Raw genomic sequence first — 21225 nt, forward strand, 5'->3', positions numbered from 1 at the left:
GAATGAGCGGGCGCGCGGAGTTGCCGAGGGCGAGCGCGGAGGCGCCTGTACCGGAGTGAGACGGCGGACGAGCGGGCGCTCGAGAGCCAGGGCGGCGCGGACTGGAGCCGGCACGGAGCAGAGGCGATGCTCGCGGGTCGGGATGCGGGCGCGAGCTGGCCAGCGCGGGAGCCGGTCAGCGGAAGGAGCAGCAGGGACGAGCCGGCACCCGCGGGAGGAGCAGCAGCACTGCCGGGGCAGGCGGAGCCGGTCGTGCGTGAACTTGGCGAAGACGAAGGACGGAGCTGGACGGAGGAGCGATGGGGCTGGAGCTGACGGGGAGCTGCAGGCCACAACGACCCACGGGGTCGGAGGTGAGCGGCACGCAGCGGCAACAGTCCTGAGTGGCAGGAGAGGAGCTGCAGCGAGGCAGAGCAGCCCGCAGGGGCGGCGCAACTGGTCTCGCCTCCGATCCAGCCACGGCAGACTATGGCCATTATCTGGCTTGCATCTAGCCGGTGTACAGGCGGCGTTAACGGCTGGCCATGTGCGCTTCGCCACGCTGGCACCTAAACAGTGAGGTCGGGCAGTCAGATTCGGGTTTAATCCAGTCAAAGCGCGCAATTTTCACATTTGGTAGTTTTAACAACAGATTAGAATAAAAATGATAGTTTTTGGCACAAAATCGTAAAGTGGTAGTTTTTCGACACGTTTTTATGAATTGTGATAGTTTTTGTTAAATACTCTGAGGAGCCAGAAAGGTCTCATGGCTAATCTCGAGAGGCTACTCTTCTCTTTCTTCTCCACAGATGAAGAAATTTTGTCAAAAGACTTGCTTGTCCTTTTTCTTTTTTGAAGACTTGGTAAAATGTTGCTACATAGAAAATGCGCAGGATAATCCATCCTTTTCCGGGAGATCTGACGGCTGCCTCTGCTCCGATTAGCTTTTGCATCAATGTTGTTTCGTGGTTTGCTGTCGAGTGTCGATGAATCAGGTTTAGGTGCGGTTTCTTTTCGCTGAATCTGTCAAAGAGGACAGGTACGTGTCAGCCTATGACAGGCTCCACGCGGCTAGTACATGGCCCGCTTCGTAGGGAACGGAGAAGGTTAATTTTTCTTTAGAGAAACCGAGAAGGAAGCATGCACCGACCAGAAAGTAACCACTTCATCAGCTCGTCACCGTCACACTTTAGAATATAACTTTGGCACACTAATGCTGCTATAAAGGTGTTTGTGATGATTTTGTTAATTTTAAAATAATGTGATGGCTCGGTCTTTCGAAGGTGCTCATAGGGTTAGAGTATACGGATGAGTGTATGCGTATGTATGGGTATTTGCGTTTGTACTGTGTTAAAAAAACAGACATAAATAAGTTTCAATTTGGAAAAAATGATACTCCTTACGTTTTATAAACGGGGGAGCAGGAAAAAAGAAAATGTTGAAAACGTCCCCAGAAAAGCACCGGTGCTGAAATAAAAGCGGAGATTTTGCGTGTGTCTTTGTCCGACGAAAAGGGCGGTTGCATGCAGCTGCGGCGTGCGTGCGTGCGTGTCTCCTCTCCCTTCTTGTCCTTCCACCGCATGCGCATCCATCCATCACCGACCATCTGCTTTGCTCTACCCTGTCTCGTCAATGGCGCCGTGCCGCGTGTTGCCACGCCACTAGCCGTCCCGCACCGGCATTGCTGCATTGATAGAAGTAAATAAATAGGCCACCGCTCACCGAGGTTCAGGGGAGCGACGAAAAACTCGATCTCAGGCCCAGACCACACAGCGGATAAGCTCAAACTCGTACTCGTACTGCTCCTGCTCTGCTTTGTCCCCTCTCGCTCTGTATTGAGCTCACACGAGCAGGGAAAGGAACTCCATCGATCCGATCTGAGAGAGAGCTGCTCTGCCGTTTCGGCCATGGCTGCACGAGCGCTGACTGCTGCCGGCCGCCGGGTGGCCGGCCAGAGCCAGACCAGGCCTACGCCTTTTCTCGCCTCCTCCAGGTAACCAGCTTTGTTCTGCGGCTTGCTCTGCGTTGCCACCTTCTGTTCTTGCCGCCAAGAACTAGAAGTAGAACTACCACTCATTCATGGCAGCATCGATCGATCCTGTGTGTTTCTGTTTCAGGAGCGGGGCCAGCATGAACCACTCCTCGGCCAGCGCGCAGCGTGAGGACGAGCGCGGGGACGCCCATGGTCCGGCGGCGGAGGCGATGACCGGGGCGCAGGTGGAGGCCGCGCTGAACCGCAAGAACGTCGAGGTGCTCCAGGGCGAGGAGGAGCAGGTCGCCACGGTGCTGCCGGACGAGACCATCGGCGAGGGCGCGCTGGACATCGGCGAGGACGCATCGTGGGTGCCCGACCAGGACACGGGCGTCTTCGTCCCTGCCGATGACGGCCACGGCGGGGGCGCGCATCCCGCCCCACCGCAGCACCTGTACGGAGGCGTGGGCGGGTCAGCGTCGGTGCTGGACCAGGCGGTGTTCGTCCGAGAGGAGATGGAGGACGTGGAGAGACCCGCCATGGACCTCACCCATGCCAACGGCGGCGGCAACAACTAAATTAGTTATCCATGGTAGAATTACTAGCTAGTAGAAGAATAAATCCCATGGATGCATCTCTCGAAGCCTGTAGTAATAAAAGGATCATCTGATGTGGCACCTCTTATAGCCAACTTATGCCCCCCTATTATACTTGCCCTTACTGACCTAGTGATAATCAGTTTATTATCAGTAAACAAGATGATAGAATTTTCAGTAAAAGCTGGCGATGTCAAAGCTGTATGCAATTATAGTCGAGCACTCAACACTGCAATTGATGAACACAGTGGGACTTCTGGCACTCTGCAGACACCATCTTCAGAATGGGCGAAAAATTCAAAGAAATTGTAAATGGGATAGAGGAGGCAATTCACATCCAAACCAAATGCAAGGATCAAAATCAAAACTGCTGCAACACCAAAAAAAAATCAACACTTAGAATTAGCGGCCATCTTCCAAAATAAATAAACATAAGTAGGAATTAACAGTTCTAGTAATCCTAACATAATTACATATTTTTTGCTCTTCTATACTCGAAATCATCCTCGGGAAATTCTTACAGCGCATGTTGCTCCGCGTCATATGCATCAACACCTTCAGTGAACATCATCGCTCTGCAGTGGCCTGCCGAGCTCTCACCAATGTACTGTACAGTATGTCACAGGCTCTCAGTTTGCTTCATTAATAATCAATGTGTACTACTGTAGTATTTACTTACTTTCAGTGACCTTATGCTACATTTTAATAGAAGTTGGAACAAGTGAAGTGTTTTGTCGGTCTGTAATAAACATATATAAAAATGATAACATCTAAAATTATATATTTTACATGCAAATATGTAATGCCTAGGACCCACAATAAGAAACAATTCATTATCAGACGGGCCTGTAGTTTCAGACTGCTAGACACCGTGGTAGAATTAACAGTTAGAATAAGTCCCATGGATGCATCTCTCGAATTCTGTAGTAACAAAAAGCTCTCAGTTCACTGCTGCTAATCAGTTTACTTGCTTGTCCTATCAAAAAACTAAAAACCTTCACTTGCCTGCTTACTGATCTATTGATAATCAGTTTGATATCAAGAAACAAGATGATAAGAGTCATGCTGTTAGCTTTCAGTAAAGGCTAGCAATGCCGGAACCTGGCTTATAGTCTCAGCACCGGGATTGATGAACAGTGGGACGATTCTAAAAATAGAAGGGCAAAAAATCCAAAGAAATTAGAATTGGGATAGAGGCGGCAATTCACATTCAAACCAAATGCTAGGCCCAAAATCATAACTTCTGACACCAAAAGTTAACACTAAAAATCAGCTCACTTAGAACTAGCAGTCATCTTCCAAAGTAAATAAATAATATGTACCAATTAACAGTTCTAGTAGTGCTAGAATAATTACTCTGTACATAATTTTTGCTCTTCTACACTCAGAAATATCCTCAGAAAATTCTTACAGCAGAAGTTGCTCTTCTCCAGATAATCGAACAGCACCCATATGCATCAACACCTTTAGCAAACACAGACACCAGGAGAACATGCTGGGGAGTGGGGACAACCCACAGCCATTGTACACCAATCAACCAATGCATGTTCCATGTATGTTTCATTAACGTACGGGACTCTTTGGAGACAAGGCATTCAGATTTGGCAGAATTTGAAGAAATCAGGATTGAGATGTTCGAAACAAAAGCACATGAATGGAACATCCAAAATCAAACATTCAAAATCACCGATGTGTAGCACACTGAAATTGACAGTTCCAGTAACCAGTTCAGGATTTGAAGCACAAAATTGAGCACAAGCAGCAAAGCAAAATATTGAGTACAAAAAACAGAGCATCAGTGCATTAGTGCCTCACAACACTGCCATGAATTCTGAACCATCAGGCAAGAAATTGAGTACAAAATATTGCCATGCTCCAATTATACCATCAGAGTAATGACAAACATAATTACATAATTATCCCTACCGATGTTTCAGAACACATTCTTACACACTCTTACAGCGGAAGTTGCTCAGTTGCTCCAGCCAGCAGTAATAGCCGATGCCTAAACCAAGGAATGCATCAACATCATCAACCATCACCACACTGGGAGAACATGCTAGGGACAACCCACGTAGGTTGCACTACATTGCTAGAGCTTATGAAAACAAAGCTGTTTCGGCTGGAGGCAGGCTTTCCCAACTCAAATGCAGCCCAGTGTTCAGAATCATGGGAATAGTAGTACACGCAGTTGCTCCTCCCTCCCCACCTTTCCGGGTTCATGAAGGATAATGGTTGGCTTCTCTTGTCAGTGCTGATGAAGATTGCCCAATTCTCCAACTCCTCCACCCTCACCCACTTTGCATGTTCGGTCGACTGGTCGAGGCGGAAGGCTTCGAAGGAATCCCCTCTTGCCGGAAACGACCCCCGACACCCGACCAAGAGAAGCATATCGCCACACGCAACCAGGTATAGGTTGGCAAGATGACGCGTGGAGATTTCCCCCCAACTGACTCCCATCATCCGTACGCGAATCCGAGGCACCAAGTGCATAACAAAGAGCATGCCACCAGAGTCCATGCCAAAGACCTGGCCTTTGAAGGTGACGATCTGCTTGACCGTTCCATCGCAAGGACAAGCTCTCAACCAAGAGTGACTACCAAGACGCCAAAAGTAACTGTGAGATCCGTTGGTGACAAGGAGATGTGGGTTGGGTGACGCTAGAGGAGCCGTGAGGGCACCGTAGTAGACCTCAGTGAATTCGTCACCCGGAATCTGTGGTGGTGAAAAACTAACACCTGTAAACGCATCAACAACGAGACATGATCTGTTTCTGGAGAAGATGAGATGGCCATAAGAAGCGCCCAGGAAGCAAAAGCTGCCCAGAGGACTCTGGGGGTAACGAGAAAGGTTAACTAGGGGAATCTGACAACAAAGGCGTGAGTGTTGGCTGGCTGGATCAATGACCTGACATGGACGTTTATCACCAAAGGGGTGGTGACATGGAGAGCGCCCGGGGACATCAGGTTGCAGGAGCACAGGCGGGAAGATCGTCGAGGAGGCAGACTTTGATGGAAAAGAGAAGAAGGCCTCACGCCAAGAGCGGCAGGTGCAAGCCAAGGCAAGGAGGTCGGAGAAGGAGCCTGTCAGAGCAATGATGGAATGAAGCAGGACATCTGGTAGATCTGCCCAACCTTGATGCACAGACATGGCGGAGGCACAAACACAACAACAGGCCTTTCTTAGTTTTGCGGATCGCAGCTTCTGATCTGCGAGAGGCCATGAATTCAAAGACAAACATTAGAAGGATGACGTGGATGCTAATTAAAAAAAGGAAAAAAGAATGGGCGCTGATTAAGAAACATGACAGTGCACTGCACACAAGGTTCCAGAGATGCTGGTTGTAAGCACAGAAACACGCTGCATTTCAACATACAGTACAAAATTTCAATTACACAGATAAATTGTCAACATTTTTGTTGGCGAAACTAAATTATCAACATATCGATAAGATTGGATTGAATGTGCCATTGGCAGAAGCAGGATTAAACTGTTTTTCTTTTTCTGGATGACACGGCTAAACTGTTAGAACAGTGGCTTCTCGCCGATAGCTCGTAGCCACACAGTTGATTTTTTTACCCAAGGAGTATGTGCTCGTATGTTACAATTCCTTGCCCGCTCTAAGAAAATCATGCAGTTTGTTCTTTCATCTGTGGATGTCACGAATCGACGTATGTTTGGGTCGAATTTTGCAGTTTGGCATGTTATTACATTAAAAAAAATCGGACACTTTAATAGCATAGCACATTACATCCACTACTTGTAATTATTACGTGCTCCCTCTGTAAAGAAATATAAGAGCGTTTCGACCAGTAAGTGGTGATCTAAACGCTCTTGTATTTCTTTACGAAGGGAGTACATCTTTAAGAACTTTCAGATGTTCAAAACAGAATTGCAACACATGTATGCTATTAATATCAACATAATACAGCAATCACTATGCGCAGGGACTGACTGTGCAGGCAGAGTTATAGTCACGCTGGTGTTAGCTTCTGTGTGATGCGTGAGTGTTACTACTACAGTAACACTAGTACTAGTTAGCAATGGAGGTCGGAGCTTCTCCATGCAGTCTAGCCAACAGCTAGCGAGACAACGACGAAGGAATCAAGTAGTAGCAGATTCAGAGCGGGGAGTACGAACCTGGGCTGCTGCTGCTGCTGGCCCCCGATAGATCTCCGCCGCGCCGGTCCTCTCCTCCCTCTGTTTTCCCCGCCCCCAACCCCCTCCCCTCCCCTCCCCTCCAATCGATGGTCTCTGGGGCTCTGCCGGTCCACGATCAACCAGCCGACCGCCGCCGCTGGCGCAGCCGCGTCTCCCAGATCCGCCGCCGTAGCGGAGCGAGGGAGCTGGGCAGGAGTTAGCGGCCGGCCGATGCTCTGGTTTCTGTTTCTTTCCTTTTATTATTTTCTCCCGGGATCTAGAGACCGAAGAGATTGGCACTGCAGGCTCTTCTTGTTGGCCCTCGTGTCGTCAGTCGTGTCGACACGCACGGTGCCGGTGACCACTGCCTTCCGGCTGCAGGCGTCATCCCCATCGTGTCTTTTACCGCCCGTCATATTCCAATCATCGACGGCTAGGTGGGATCGTGCTCCTCAAGGCCCGGCTCGTTAAGCTTGCTATTAAGTTTAACAAGCTGAAAACCTTGCTTGGCTCGGCTCATTCGAAGCTCGTTAAACTTGCGAGCGCTCGTTAACAGATTATAATGTGTTGCGATATGCATGATGAATGTGTAGGTGTGGTTTTCAAGATGAAATATGGTGACTACAAAAAAATACAGTAGTTTGTTGCCTCATATGTCGATTAGATTGAATAGATGCGCTGAGGTGCTATAAAAAGTTTGTCACGTAAGATGAAAATATGTCTTATGCTGTTACTAACGAGCTTAACGAGCTACTCGTGAAACTCATTAGCTCGCTCGTTAAGCTTAACGAGCTGAAATCTTTGTTTATTAAAAAACGAGCTACGAGCTTAACGAACCGAACTATTGAGCGTTCATTAAGCTCGCGAGCTACGAGCTTTTGGTCCAGCCCTAGGATCAAGACCCACTTTAGTCTAAGTGGAGTATTTTTTATAAGATTTATTTATTGCCAGATCCTTATAAATTGGAAACACTTGCCTTCAGCCGGTGGATCGTGATCCGTTGCCTTTTATGTGTGAAAATAAAGCCAAAAAAAGCTGCAAAGATTTTTTGCAATATAATCTGAGTTGTAAAATTTTCTTCCATGATAAAACACATGTTGCAGGAATAGTGAAGAAAAAAACGCAACATCACCTATAATGCAAAAGATTTACGTAACATAAGCTTTGTTGTAAAGGACTGTGCAAAATCACCCTTGTTGCAGTGACGAGGATGATATATATTTGGACACTGAAGAACTCTAGATCTAACGGGTGTCAACGCAGTAGATCTTTTAAGAAGATTCGCTGGCCGACACATAGCATGTCCCTTACATATTCTCCTAAAAAAGATAAATCCTTCTAGTTTTTTTCTTGCATTGGTCATTAAATTTATATTATACTCTCACTGGTGCAAAATATAAGATGCATTAGTTTTTGTCAAAGTCAATCATGTCCATGTTTAACCAATTTTTTTAGGAAAAGTAGGACCGCGCTATGGAAACGTGAGCTCTCGTGGTACCCTGAGCGACGTTTTGTCCCCCTGGATGGATGTAACGAGCGAACGTCAAACATCCCCTTGAGCATTCGCTTCGGCGTTTCTTCCGCGTGACCGCAAACTGGCCTAGACTATAGGAAGCGCGAAAAAAAACATGATAGGCCTAGGTAGTTGCTTTTTGCAAGAGGAAAGAAAGTGGCATAAAAACATAATTTTGCCAGTTAGCTGCTTTTGCAAAAGGAAAAAAGTGAAAAAAAACCTATTTTCTTTGAACCTAACGTGACGCAATCTGTGGTCATGGGATGTGTGGTGGTTATCGGCGTCCTTCAATTTATGTGAACAAAAGGAGCCCTTCATTCGAAAAAAAGGAGGCCGTATAGGAAAGATGTCTCAGGCCTCCATCAGAAAAAAGAAGGCCAATAGATTTTACCGTTTCTTTCCTATCACTAGTAGAAAACAGGGCTATGGTCCAGGCCGGCTTAGCCCATTAGTCCCGGTTCAGTCTAGAACCGGGACCAATGTGGGCATTGGTCCCGGTTCGTCAGCCCAGGGGGCCGCCCGGGCCACGTGGGCCATTGGTCTCGGTTCGTCTGGACCTTTTGGTCCCGGTTGGTGGGATGAACCGGGACCAATGGGCCTCGCTCCTGGCCCACCACTATTGGTCCCGGTTGGTGGCTTGAACCGGGACCAAAGGCTCCCCTTTAGTCCCGGCTCATGTCACCAACCGGGACCAATGAGGTGCCTATATATACCCCCTCGCGCAAGAGCAGAGCACAGTGCTCTGTTTTTTCTGGCCGAGGGGGAGAGGGCTTTGTGGTGCTCTAGCTCACCTCCTATGCACATGAGGTGTTCGATGGAATACCCGAGCCACACTACTTAAGCTTTCTCCTCTCGAAGCTCGACCTCCAAGCTCCATTTTCCTCGAGATTTGTCTAGATTTAGCGGTCCGTCACGCCCCGTCCCCGTCTTCACCGCCGTCGATCACCCGCGCCGATCTCATCACCGACACCACCGCGGTGAGCCTCTTGTTCTTATCTTCTTTCTGAAAGGAAAAATATTCTTACTTGTATGTTCAGATAGATACTTGTATCATTTTCTTACATTTATTATTGCATCTTATATAGTGCGATGGTTTTGGTATCCGCCCCCGTCGGCCCTCGTCCTGTCTATGATTCGGATTTGGTACGTATATTATCTTTATAACTATTGGTTCATTTATTGTTTATGAAAATTATGCCGACCAACGTGACATAGATTTTATTTATCTAGGATGTATGTGAATCGGAAATGCCAACCGACCCTATTGTCGAGAGGTTAAATTTAGTTGAAGAAGAAAACAATTTGTTGAAGGAAAAAACAAAAAAATTGAGGAGGAGAAGATGATATTGGAGTTGCATGTTGCGGATGTCGTCGATGATCACAAGATCAAGATGGATGCAATGCGCTTGAAGATTAGAAAGATTAGAAAATATGCCATTCATAGCGAGGCTTGGTATCATTATGCCGTTGGATCAATTGTTACCTTGGTTGCGATTATGATCGCATTTGTTTTCGCATTGAAATGTTTTACATAGTTTCAATGTATGGTTTAATTAATTAGATGCTCTAGAGAGCTATATGTTATTAGATGAGAACTATGTGTGCACTTTGGTTTTAATGTGATGATGAACTTCTATTAATTTGGACACTTAATTATATATAATCCACGCAGATGAACCGGCAATGGATGTACGGTGACAGACACACCCGCGAGTACATTAAGGGCGTGCATGAGTTTCTCGATGCGGCTGAGGCAAACAAGCAGAATGGTTTTATGTGTTGTCCATGCACTGAATGTGGGAATACGAGGTCTTACTCTAACCGGAAAATCCTTCACTCCCACCTGCTTTACAAGGGTTTCATGCCACACTATAATGTTTGGACGAGGCACGGAGAAATAGGGGTTATGATGGAAGACGGCGAAGAAGAAGAGTACGATGACAACTATGTGCCCCCTGAATACGGTGATGCTGCAACGGGGGGGGGGGGGCTGGTGAAGATCAAGAGGAACCAGACGATGTGCCCAATGATGCTGCCACGGGTGAAGCTGCTGAAGATTAGGAGGAACCAGACGATGTGCCCGATGATGACGATCTCCGCCGGGTCATTGTCGATGCAAGGACGCAATGCATTAGTCAAAAGGAGAAGCTGAAGTTCGATCGCATGTTAGAGGATCACAAAAAAGGGTTATACCCCAATTGCGAAGATGGCAACACAAAGCTCGGTACCGTACTGGAATTGCTGCAGTGGAAGGCAGAGAATGCTGTGGCTGACAAAGGATTTGAGAAGCTACTGAAAATATTGAAGAAGAAGCTTCCAAAGGATAACGAATTGCGCGACAGTACATACGCAGCAAAGAAGGTCGTATGCCCTCTAGGATTGGAGGTGGAGAAGATACATGCATGCCCTAATGACTGCATCCTCTACCGCGGTGCATACAAGGATCTGAACGCATGCCTGGTATGCGGTGCGTTGCGGTATAAGATCAGACGAGATGACCCTGGTGATGTTGACGGCGAGCCCCTCAGGAAGAGGGTTCCTGCGAAGGTGATGTGGTATGCTCCTATAATACCACGGTTGAAACGTCTGTTCAGAAACGAAGAGCATGCCAAGTTGATGCGATGGCACAGTGAGAACCGAAAGAAAGATGGGAAGTTGAGAGCACCCACTGACGGGTCGCAGTGGAGAAAAATCGAGAGAAAGTACTGGGATGAGTTTGCAAAGGACCCAAGGAATGTATGGTTTGCTTTAAGCGCGGATGGCATTAATCCTTTCGGGGAGCAGAGCAGCAATCACAGCACCTGGCCCGTGACTCTATGTATGTATAACCTTCCTCCTTGGATGTGCATGAAGCGGAAGTTCATTATGATGCCAGTTCTCATCCAAGGCCCTAAGCAACCCGACAACGAAATTGATGTGTACCTAAGGCCATTAGTTGAAGAAATTTTACAGCTGTGGAATGGAAACGGTGTACGTACGTGGGATGAGCACAGACAGGAGGAATTTAACCTTAAGGCGTTGCTGTTCGTGACCATCAACGATTGGCCCGCTCTCAGTAACCTTTCAGGACAGACAAACAAAGGATACCACGCATGCACGCACTGTTTAGATGACACTGAAAGTATATACCTGGACAAATGCAGGAAGAATGTGTACCTGGGCCATCGTCGATTTCTTCCGACCAACCATCAATGTCGAAAGAAAGGCAAGCATTTCAAAGGCGAGGCAGATCACCGGAAGAAGCCCGCCATGCGCACCGGTGATCACGTGCTTGCTATGGTCAATGATTTACACTACGTAATCTTTGGAAAGGGTCCCGGTGGACTAGCTGTTCCGAATGACGCTGAGGGACACGCACCCATGTGGAAGAAGAAATCTATATTTTGGGACCTACCCTATTGGAAAGACCTAGAGGTTCGCTCCTCAATCGACGTGATGCACGTGACGAAGAACCTTTGCGTGAACCTGCTAGGCTTCTTGGGCGTGTATGGGAAGACAAAAGATACACCTGAGGCACGGGAGGACCTGCAACGTTTGCACGAAAAAGACGGCATGCCTCCGAAGCAGTATAAAGGTCCTGCCAGCTACGCTCTTACGAAAGAAGAGAAAGAAATCTTCTTTGAATGTCTGCTCAGTATGAAGGTCACGACTGGCTTCTCGTCGAATATAAAGGGAATAATAAATATGCCAGAGAAAAAGTTTCAGAACCTAAAGTCTCATGACTGCCACGTGATTATGACGCAACTGCTTCCGGTTGCATTGAGGGGGCTTGTACCGGAAAACGTCCGATTAGCCATTGTGAAGCTATGTGCATTCCTCAATGCAGTCTCTCAGAAGGTGATCGATCCAGAAATCGTACCAAGGCTAAGGAGTGATGTGGCGCAATGTCTTGTCAGTTTCGAGCTGGTGTTCCCACCATCCTTCTTCAATATCATGACGCACGTCCTAGTTCATCTAGTCGACGAGATTGTCATCCTGGGGCCCGTATTTCTACACAATATGTTCCCCTTTGAGAGGTTCATGGAAGTCCTAAAGAAATATGTCTGTAACCGCGCTAGGCCAGAAGGAAGCATCTCCATGGGCCATCAAACAGAGGATGTTATCGGGTTTTGTGTTGACTTCATTCCTGGCCTTAACAAGATAGGTCTCCCTAAATCGCGGTATGAGGGGAGACTGACTGGAAAAGGCACTCTTGGAAGAGACTCAATAATATGCAGGGACGGATATTCTTGGTCTCAAGCACACTACACAGTTCTACAGAACTCTACCTTGGTGACCTCGTATGTCGATGAACACAAGAACAGTCTGCGCTCCAAACACCCGGAGCAATGCGACGACTGGATTACATGTGAACACATCAGGACTTTCAGCAGTTGGTTGGAAACATGTCTCAGAGGTGACAACACTGTTTGTGATGAGTTGTACTTGTTGTCCAGGGGACCATCTTTGACTGTATTGACTTACAAAGGATACGAGATAAATGGGAATACATTTTACACGATCGCCCAAGATCAAAAGAGCACAAACCAAAACAGCGGTGTCCGCTTTGATGCAGCAACCGAGAGCGGAAAGGATACATATTATGGTTACATAGTGGACATATGGGAACTTGACTACGGACCTGATTTTAAGGTCCCTTTGTTTAAGTGCAAATGGGTCAATCTGTTAGGCGGCGGGGTACAGGTAGACCCACAGTACGAAATGACAACAGTGGATCTGAAAAAATCTTGGGTACACTGACGAACCGTTCATCCTAGCCAATGATGTGGCACAGGTTATCTATGTGAAGGACATGTCTACCAAACCGAGAAAAAGAAAAGATAAGGAAGAAAATACATCATACGATGAGCCAAAGCGCCACATAGTTCTTTCAGGAAAAAGGGACATCCTGGGAGTGGACGGCAAGACAGACATGTCTGAAGATTATGAAAAGTTTCATGAAATTCCTCCCTTCAATGTCAAGGCTGACCTAAGCATCCTGATAAACAATGAAGATTATCCATGGTTACGGCGCAATAAGCAAATGACACAAGCGAAGAAAAAGTGAAGACTTTCTCCCGCAACTATTATGATGATACCATGCCAAATTTGTAACAGACGAACATGCTACCATTGTCCGTTTTGTACATGCACATGCTATGTGGGTGAAATTATGATACCATCCCAACTTTCAACTTTTTCAGAGTTCATTTGAAATGCTTTCATGTCTTATGGTTCGAAACTTTGATACTTCGAAAGTGATTGTCCATTTTGTATACGAAGTGCATCAAGTTTTTGTCGTAACCCTCTCTACTTTCTGGAACATGCTATGTGGGTGAAATGATGATACCATGCCAACTTTCAACCTTTTCAGAGTTCATTTTGAAATGCTTTCCAATTTCAGAGTCATTTAGCTCAAAGAATGAATTAACAGCAAACAGAATAAACTACAAAACTTTTATGAAAATAAAAACAATCAATTAAATTATTATGTTATGATCAACTAAAATAAAACTATAATATTCTTCAATAGCAAAAAGAATATAATTTTTGTGACCTAAAATCAAACTATAAGTATTTAATTGTAAGTATAAATAAAAAATAAATAGCAAAGAAGAAAAAAATTCTATTTTTATAGTAAAGTTATTCATAAACTAGTGATTCACACAAATTTTTAAAAATTCAAATTTAAACTATTCAAAATTTAAAACTAATGGCACTAACAGAAAGTTTATAATTTTTGTGACGTAAAAGCAAAAAGAAATCACTATAAACTGTAAGTATTTAGTTGTAAGTAGAAATAAAAAATAAATAGAAAAAAAATTCTATTTTTATAGTAAAGTTATTCATAAACTAGTGATTCACACAAATTTTTAAAAATTCAAATTTAAACTATTTAAAATTTAAAACTAATGGCACTAACAGAAAGTTTATAATTTTTGTGACCTAAAAGCAAAAAGAAATCACAAAAAAACTGTAAGTATTTAGTTGTAAGTAGAAATAAAAAAATAAAAAAACCAAAAAAATGTAGAAACAAAAAAGAAAAACCAAAAAAATGCCTCCTACTGGGCCTCCACGGCCTGAATACGACTAGAAACCCTACATGGGCCAGGATTCAGGCCCGCAGAAGGCCCAATAGGCCCAGAGGCAGTAGCAAGTTTAGACCCGAAAGCCTGCATTAGAGAGGAGCTCGAATGGGGAGGCACACCAGGTCTTATAAACCAGTGTCGGCGCCCTTCAGCTAGCGATGTGGGACTAAACTTTTGGGCGCGGGGCAGCATAAGGCCATTGGTCCCGGTTGGTGGCACCAACCGGGACTAAAGGGGGCATTGGTCACGGTTCGTGGCACCAACCGTGACCATTGCCCCCCTTTAGTCCCGGTTGGTGCCACCAACCGAGACCAATGGCCTTCGCTTCCCGCCCTTTGGGCTGCCGAAAAGAGGCCTTTGGTCTCGGTTGGTGGCACCAACCGGGACTAATGCCCACCTTTAGTCCCGGTTGCTGCCATGAACCGAGACTAAAGCCTCTGCTATATAAGGCCACAGTTTGGAATTTTTCACTCTCATCTTGCAGTTGCCGCCCCTGACGACGCCGACGCCGCCATGCTGCCCCGATGCCGCCCGCCCCGGCCCGCCCCCATCGTCGCCGTCGCCCGCGCCCCTGCCCCGACGCGCGCCGCCCCGGCCCGCCCCCATCGCCGTCACCCGCGTCCCTGCCCCGACGCGCACCGCCCCGTCCCGCCCTCGCCGTCGCCCGCGCCGGCCCCTTGCCCGACGCCCGCCGCCCCGGCCCGCCGTCGCCGTCGCCCACGCCCCCTACCCCAAGCGCGCGCCCACTGCCCCGTCGCCATCCTTGCCGCCGACTCCGCGGTCCTCCTGGTCCGGCCGGCGCCCTCCCTAGCTAGCATTTTTTTTTCATATATATGCTTTTTTTCATATATATGCTTGTTTTTTATATATATGTATATGTGTTCTCTGTGTATATATATATATGTTCATGTATATATGCAAAAGATAGTTTTTTAGAAAAATTAGGATTTTTTTCTGTTCATAGATTTTTTTGGTGATATTAATTATTATAAATATGAAAATGTTTGTATATTCATATGAACAAATGAATTAGAAGAGGGAGAAGAAGAGGGGGTCGAGAGGGGGTCTAGGGTCGCCGAGGGGTCGAGGGTCGTCGAACATGAGAGGAGGAAGAGGATAAAAAAGAAGAGGAATAAGAAAAGAAAAAAGAGGAGAAGAAAGAATAGAGGAGAAGATGTCCTCTATTCTTTCTTCTCCTCTTTTTTTCTTCTTCTTCCTCTTTTTTTTATCGGGAACGAGGGTCGTCGAGGGTCGCCGAGCGGTAGAGGAAGAAGAGGATAAAAAAGAAGAGGAAGAAAAAAAAGAGAGGGGTCGACGGTCGCCCAGGGGTCGAGGGTCGAGAGGGGGTCTAGGGTCGCCGAGAGGGGAGAGGAAGACGAGGAGAAATAAATAAGAAGAAGAAAAAAGTAGAAAAAGAAGAGGAGAAGAAGATATATATATATATATATATATTCTATTTTCTCTTTTCTCCTCTATTCCTTTCTTCTTCTCCTATTTTTTTCTTCTTTTTTTTCTTCGACACGTGGGGGGGTCGAGAACGTCGGACATTCATGAGAGAGGCGAGGAAGAAGGGGAAGAAGAGGGAGAAGAAGAGGAGAGGAAGAAGAGGAAGTCTTCTCCTCTATTCTTTCTTCTCTTCTTTCTTCTTCTTCTTCTTCCTCTTTATTTTATCGGGAACGAGGGTCGTCGAGAGGGTCGCCGAGCGGTAGAGGAGAAACCCTAAATAGAAAGTATCGTCGGTGTGAGATACATGTACCGTCGGTGTCGGACACTACATCCACATCCCACAAGTGGCGCGGGCTTCGACGCCCACGTCACTTGTGGGACGTGGATGTAGTGTCTGACACCGAAGGCCACATGTATCTCACACCCATGATACTTGCTAGCTATTTAGGGTTTCCTCTACCGAAAAGAAGAGGAAAAATAAATAAGAAGAAGAAAAAAGAAGAAAAAGAAGAGGAGAAGAAGAAAGGAATAAGGTATAGTGGAGAAGAAGAGAAAATAGAATAATATATTCTATTTTCTCTTCTTGTTCACTATTCCTTTCTTCTTCTCCTCTTTTTTTCTTCTTTCTTCTTCTTCTTCTTTCTTCTTCTTCTTCGTCTTCTTCTTCTTCTTCTTCTTCTTCTTCTTCTTCTTCTTATTCTTCTTCTTCTTCTTCTTCTTCTTCTTAATTTTTATCGTGAACGAGGGTGTCAAGGATCGCCGAGGGGTCGAGGGTCGAGGATCGCTAAGGGGTCAAGGGTCGAGGGTTCGAGGGTTCTATAGGGTCGAGGGTTCCAGCAGGGTCGTCTAGGGGTCGAGGGTTCCAGGGTCGTCGAGGGTTCGAGGGGTCGAGGATCGCCGAGGGGTCGAGAGAGGTTTCCTAGTGTCAAAGTATTGAAGAAATCCATGCCTTCATCATTAGCCGGAAGTAACCAGGGCATGTTGGTACGAAGTTCTGCAAAGTTGTTCTGGAATGGAGTCCCGGATAGAATAATCCGCCTTTTGGTACGAATTCAGCAGAGGCCTTCCAAATAGCGATATTCGGAAGGCTCTTGCTGAACTTTGTACCAAAAAGCGAATTATCCTATCTGGGACTCCGTTCCAGAACAACTTTGAAGAGCTTCGTACCATCATGCACATGTTACTTTCGCCTAATGATGAAGACATGGTTTTATTGAATCCTTTGACACTACGCAACCTCCCGACCCCTCGGCGATCCTCTCGAACATGAGAGGAAGAAGAGGATAAAAAAAGAAGAGGAAGAAGAAAAAAAAGAGGAGAAGAAAGAATAGAGGAGTTCTTCTCCTCTATTCTTTCTTCTCCTCTTTTTTTTCTTCTTCTTCCTCTTTTTTTATCGGGAACGAGGGTCGTCGAGGGACATAGATTTAGTGTCGTCGTTGTCGATATATACCCCCTCCCGGTAGCTTACTATGATTAGGTAGCTAGTTGTACGTTTGGCACTAATATATCCATCTGTCATGTTTGAATAATAATTGCCATGTTGTAAATATTTGTAGAAACTATGGACACCGCCCGAGACGAAGCAAAAGAAGCGTTGTTGAGGGAGATAATCGCAGAAGGAAGTGATGCCGTCTCGTACTTTCTCAACGACACCGATGGTCTGGAAGGAGAGGGTGAACAAGCTGGCTACGGTGACCTAATGCCGGTGCAAGAAGAAGAACATGAGGACGGCTTCGGTGACCCAATGCCGGTGCAAGGAGACCGTGATGACGGCTTCGGTGACCGAACCGAGTCCGGCCAGGTATATATATTAGTTAAGCCTATGCTGACTAGCTGATTGATGCATTCATTGTTTTGGTATGTACACATATTAATTAAGTCTTTATTCTTTTTTCTAGCCCTCCAGATCGAGCACAACTTCGGTAAAGAGACGAGGCCCGAAGAAAAAGTTGAGCTCGGATGAAAAGCTTGAGATCACAGCAATCGCGCCCGACGGCCAACCTATTGAACCCCTCCGGACAAAGAGCGCATTTGTTGCTCAGTGCGGGGTTTTGGTTAGGGACAAGATCCCGATAAGCATCCAGCAATGGTTTAAGCCGGCTACAGAAGACCCTGAGGTGTCTTATGTCAATGATATGCAGAAAAATGATCTTTGGACTGAGCTGAAGTCAAATTTCACCCTACCGCCAGAGGATAATCCAGAGAACCCAGTTAAAGAGAAATTAATCAAGTCTTTTGCTCTGAAGAGGATGGCAGAACTATTCAGGAGGTGGAAGAAAGAGCTGAATAAGTTTGTCGAAAATAAAGAGACACCAGAATTCAAGGGCAGATATGAGAAGATCAGAGATCACTGGCCCGCATTTGTGGCCCACAAGACATCGGAAAAGAGTAAGAAGATGTCGGCGACAAACAAGCAAAATGCTGCGAAGAAGAAGCTTCACCATCGCATGGGGTCAGGTGGCTACCTCGTAGCCCGGCCTAAGTGGTACAAGATTGAGAATGATCTGGTTCATAAAGGGATCGAACCAGAGACAAATAACTGGCCAGACCGTTGCCGGACTTGGTTCTTTGGGGCTGGCGGAACCTTGGACCCTGAAACAGGGAAGTGCATTTGGACGAACGATCAAATGGACATACCAGTCAGTAAGCTTAAGCAGTATATTGAAGCAGCGCAGGAAGGGACGTTCTTTCCAGACAGAGAGAACGACGAGCTCACAATGGCCCTCGGGAATCCTGAGCACCCTGGACGGACACGAGGCACGCCAGGCTCCATTCCGTGGAAGGTTGGGTTTCCGGACGCAGGCGGTTACAAATCACATGAGAGGAGGAAAAAAGTGCAGCAGACCCAAATGCAGGCGCTGCAAGCAAGGGTAGACGCGATAGAGGAACGAGAAGCAAATCGCAGCAAACGTACTGCCGAAGCCTCCCCCGAAGCTACCCTGCCATCTCAGCGCAGAAGCAGCGTGGCTTCCACCGAGCTGCTTCAGCCGGAGCATGCCTTGACGGCTCCTGCCAGCTATCCCGTGGATGCTATCACGGAGTCTCAAAATTGCCACCTTATGACGCAATGGATGAATTTGAAGGTCAAGGCGGCTGTTGGCTCTGTTTATCCTACTGAACCCGGCGCAACTTTTCACTGCCGGCCGATTCCAGAAGGATATGCTAGGGTGATGGTGGATGAGATAACGGAGGGATTTGAGGACCTCCAGCTTGACCACCCTACCGGTGAAGGGGAGACTCGGCTGGGGTCTGCTTTGAAGACTCCATGCCTATGGCGGAAGGAGCTCATCAACCTTCCGAACTGGACGCCTCCGCCTCCTCCTCCTCCTCTGGCGAGTCAGGGCACTCCACCTCCTCCACCGCCTCCTCCTCCGGCGAGTGACGATCAGGGCCCTCGGCCGGCTCCTTCTCCGGCGCGTGGCGGCACTCCGCCTCCTTCTCCGCCTGCGCCGACGCGCCCGAGCAGCAACCCTCCTCCTTCTCCGCCTCATCAGCAAGGGCGGAAGAGACCTGCCGCCGCTCCAGCTGCTCCGGCGCGTCGTAGTCCTTCTCCTCCGCCTCTTAAGCAAGTAAAGAAGACAACCGCTCCGTCTGCTCGGTCGGCGTCTAGCAGTACAACCAGAGGCGGTAGGACATACAGATTCGGTCCTTCTCTGAAGACTCCAGAGAAGTTACCATACGAGAGGACCCAGGAGGAGAACGCCGAGATCGCGCGAGAAGAAGTGAGGAAATTCTTTGAAGGGGTGAAAGCAAAGAAACATCCACCTCCGGAGGAGAAGGTAGATCGGGTGAAAGTGAAGCGCACTCTGGCTGCCCTGACAAAACCACCGAAGTCTGATCCGCCGAAAGGAAACTATGACCGCATTATTGGAAAGGAATTTGCCGAAGCGGAGCGGTCGGGAAGTACTGTCAGTGATCAAAGGCTGAAAGAACGACGAGCTGGGAAACAAATTTCCCACCTCGATCATATCGTTGTAGTGCTTAGGAAGAAGCCCTGCGTCGGTAGAACATCAAGATCGTCACCACGCCGTCGTGCTGACGGAACTATTCCCCGATGCTTTGCTGGATCGGAGCCCGGGGATCGTCGGTATCCAATACCTAGTTCAATCTCGTTACCGGCAAGTCTCTTTACTCGTTCCGTAATACATCATCTCACAACTAACATATTAGTTGTAATGCTTGCAAGGCTTATGTGATGTGTATTACCGAGAGGGCCCAGAGATACCTCTCCGACAATCGGAGTGACAAATCCTAATCTCGAAATACGCCAACCCAACATCTACCTTTGGAGACACCTGTAATGCTCCTTTATAATCACCCAGTTACGTTGTGACGTTTGGTAGCACCCAAAGTGTTCCTCCGGCAAACGGGAGTTGCATAATCTCATAGTCATAGGAACATGTATAAGTCATGAAGAAAGCAATAGCAACATACTAAACGATCGGGTGCTAAGCTAATGGAATGGGTCATGTCAATCAGATCATTCAACTAATGATGTGACCTCGTTAATCAAATAACAACTCTTTGTTCATGGTTAGGAAACATAACCATCTTTGATTAACGAGCTAGTCAAGTAGAGGCATACTAGTGACACTCTGTTTGTCTATGTATTCACACATGTATTATGTTTCCGGTTAATACAATTCTAGCATGAATAATAAACATTTATCATGATATAAGGAAATAAATAATAACTTTATTATTGCCTCTAGGGCATATTTCCTTCAGTCTCCCACTTGCACTAGAGTCAATAATCTAGATCACATCACCATGTGATTAACATCGATAGTTCACATCATCATGTGATTAACACCCATAGTTCACATCGCCATGTGACCAACACCCAAAGGGTTTACTAGATTCGGTAATCTAGTTCACATCGCTATGTGATTAACACCCAAAGAGTACTAAGGTGTGATCATGTTTTTCTTGTGAGAGAATCTTAGTCAACGGTCTTTCACATTCAGATCTGTTATGTATTTTGCAATTTTCTATGTCTACAATGCTTTGCACGGAGCTACTCTAGCTAATTGCTCCCACTTTCAATATGTATCTAGATCGAGACTTAGAGTCATCCAGATCAGTGTCAAAACTTGCATCGACGTAACCCTTTATGACGAATCTTTTTGTCACCTCCATAATCGAGAAACATATCCTTATTCCAGTAAGGATAATTTTGACCGCTGTCCATTGATCTACTCCTAGATCACTATTGTACTCCCTTGCTTAACATAGGGTATACAATAGATCTGGTGCACAGCATGACATACTTTATAGAACCTATGGCCAAGGCATAGGGAATGACTTTCATTCTCTTTCTATCTTCTGCCGTGGTCAGGCTTTAAGTCTTACTCAACTTCACACCTTGTAATACAGGCAAGAACTCTTTCTTTGACTGCTCCATTTTGAACTACTTCAAAATCTTGTCAAGGTATGTACTCATTGAAAAAACTTATCAAGCGTCTTGATCTATCTCTATAGATCTTGAAGCTCAATATGTAAGAAGCTTTA

The 21225-nt window shown here is 46.6% G+C and overlaps 2 protein-coding genes across 2 annotated transcripts; one reads left to right on the forward strand and one right to left on the reverse strand.

Annotated features, from left to right (window-relative positions):
- The first annotated feature begins 1648 nt into the window (after window positions 1-1648).
- LOC125520911 (uncharacterized) lies at window positions 1649-2790 on the forward strand. The gene is made up of 2 exons (XM_048685952.2): window positions 1649-1972; window positions 2097-2790. Exons 1-2 carry the CDS (start codon window positions 1887-1889, stop codon window positions 2527-2529), a joined length of 519 nt encoding a protein of 172 aa, XP_048541909.2. The 5' UTR covers window positions 1649-1886; the 3' UTR covers window positions 2530-2790.
- A 1560-nt stretch (window positions 2791-4350) lies between these two features.
- On the reverse strand, window positions 4351-6988 carry LOC125520910 (uncharacterized). The gene is made up of 2 exons (XM_048685951.2): window positions 6688-6988; window positions 4351-5756 (listed from the first exon to the last, which is right to left on the reverse strand). Exon 2 carries the CDS (start codon window positions 5695-5697, stop codon window positions 4579-4581), a length of 1119 nt encoding a protein of 372 aa, XP_048541908.2. The 5' UTR covers window positions 5698-5756; window positions 6688-6988; the 3' UTR covers window positions 4351-4578.
- Between the last annotated feature and the right edge of the window lie 14237 nt (window positions 6989-21225).

Source organism: Triticum urartu, chromosome 7A (assembly GCF_056163025.1).
Source record: "Triticum urartu cultivar PI428250 chromosome 7A, HENAU_Tu73, whole genome shotgun sequence".
Classification (NCBI taxonomy): domain Eukaryota; kingdom Viridiplantae; phylum Streptophyta; class Magnoliopsida; order Poales; family Poaceae; genus Triticum; species Triticum urartu.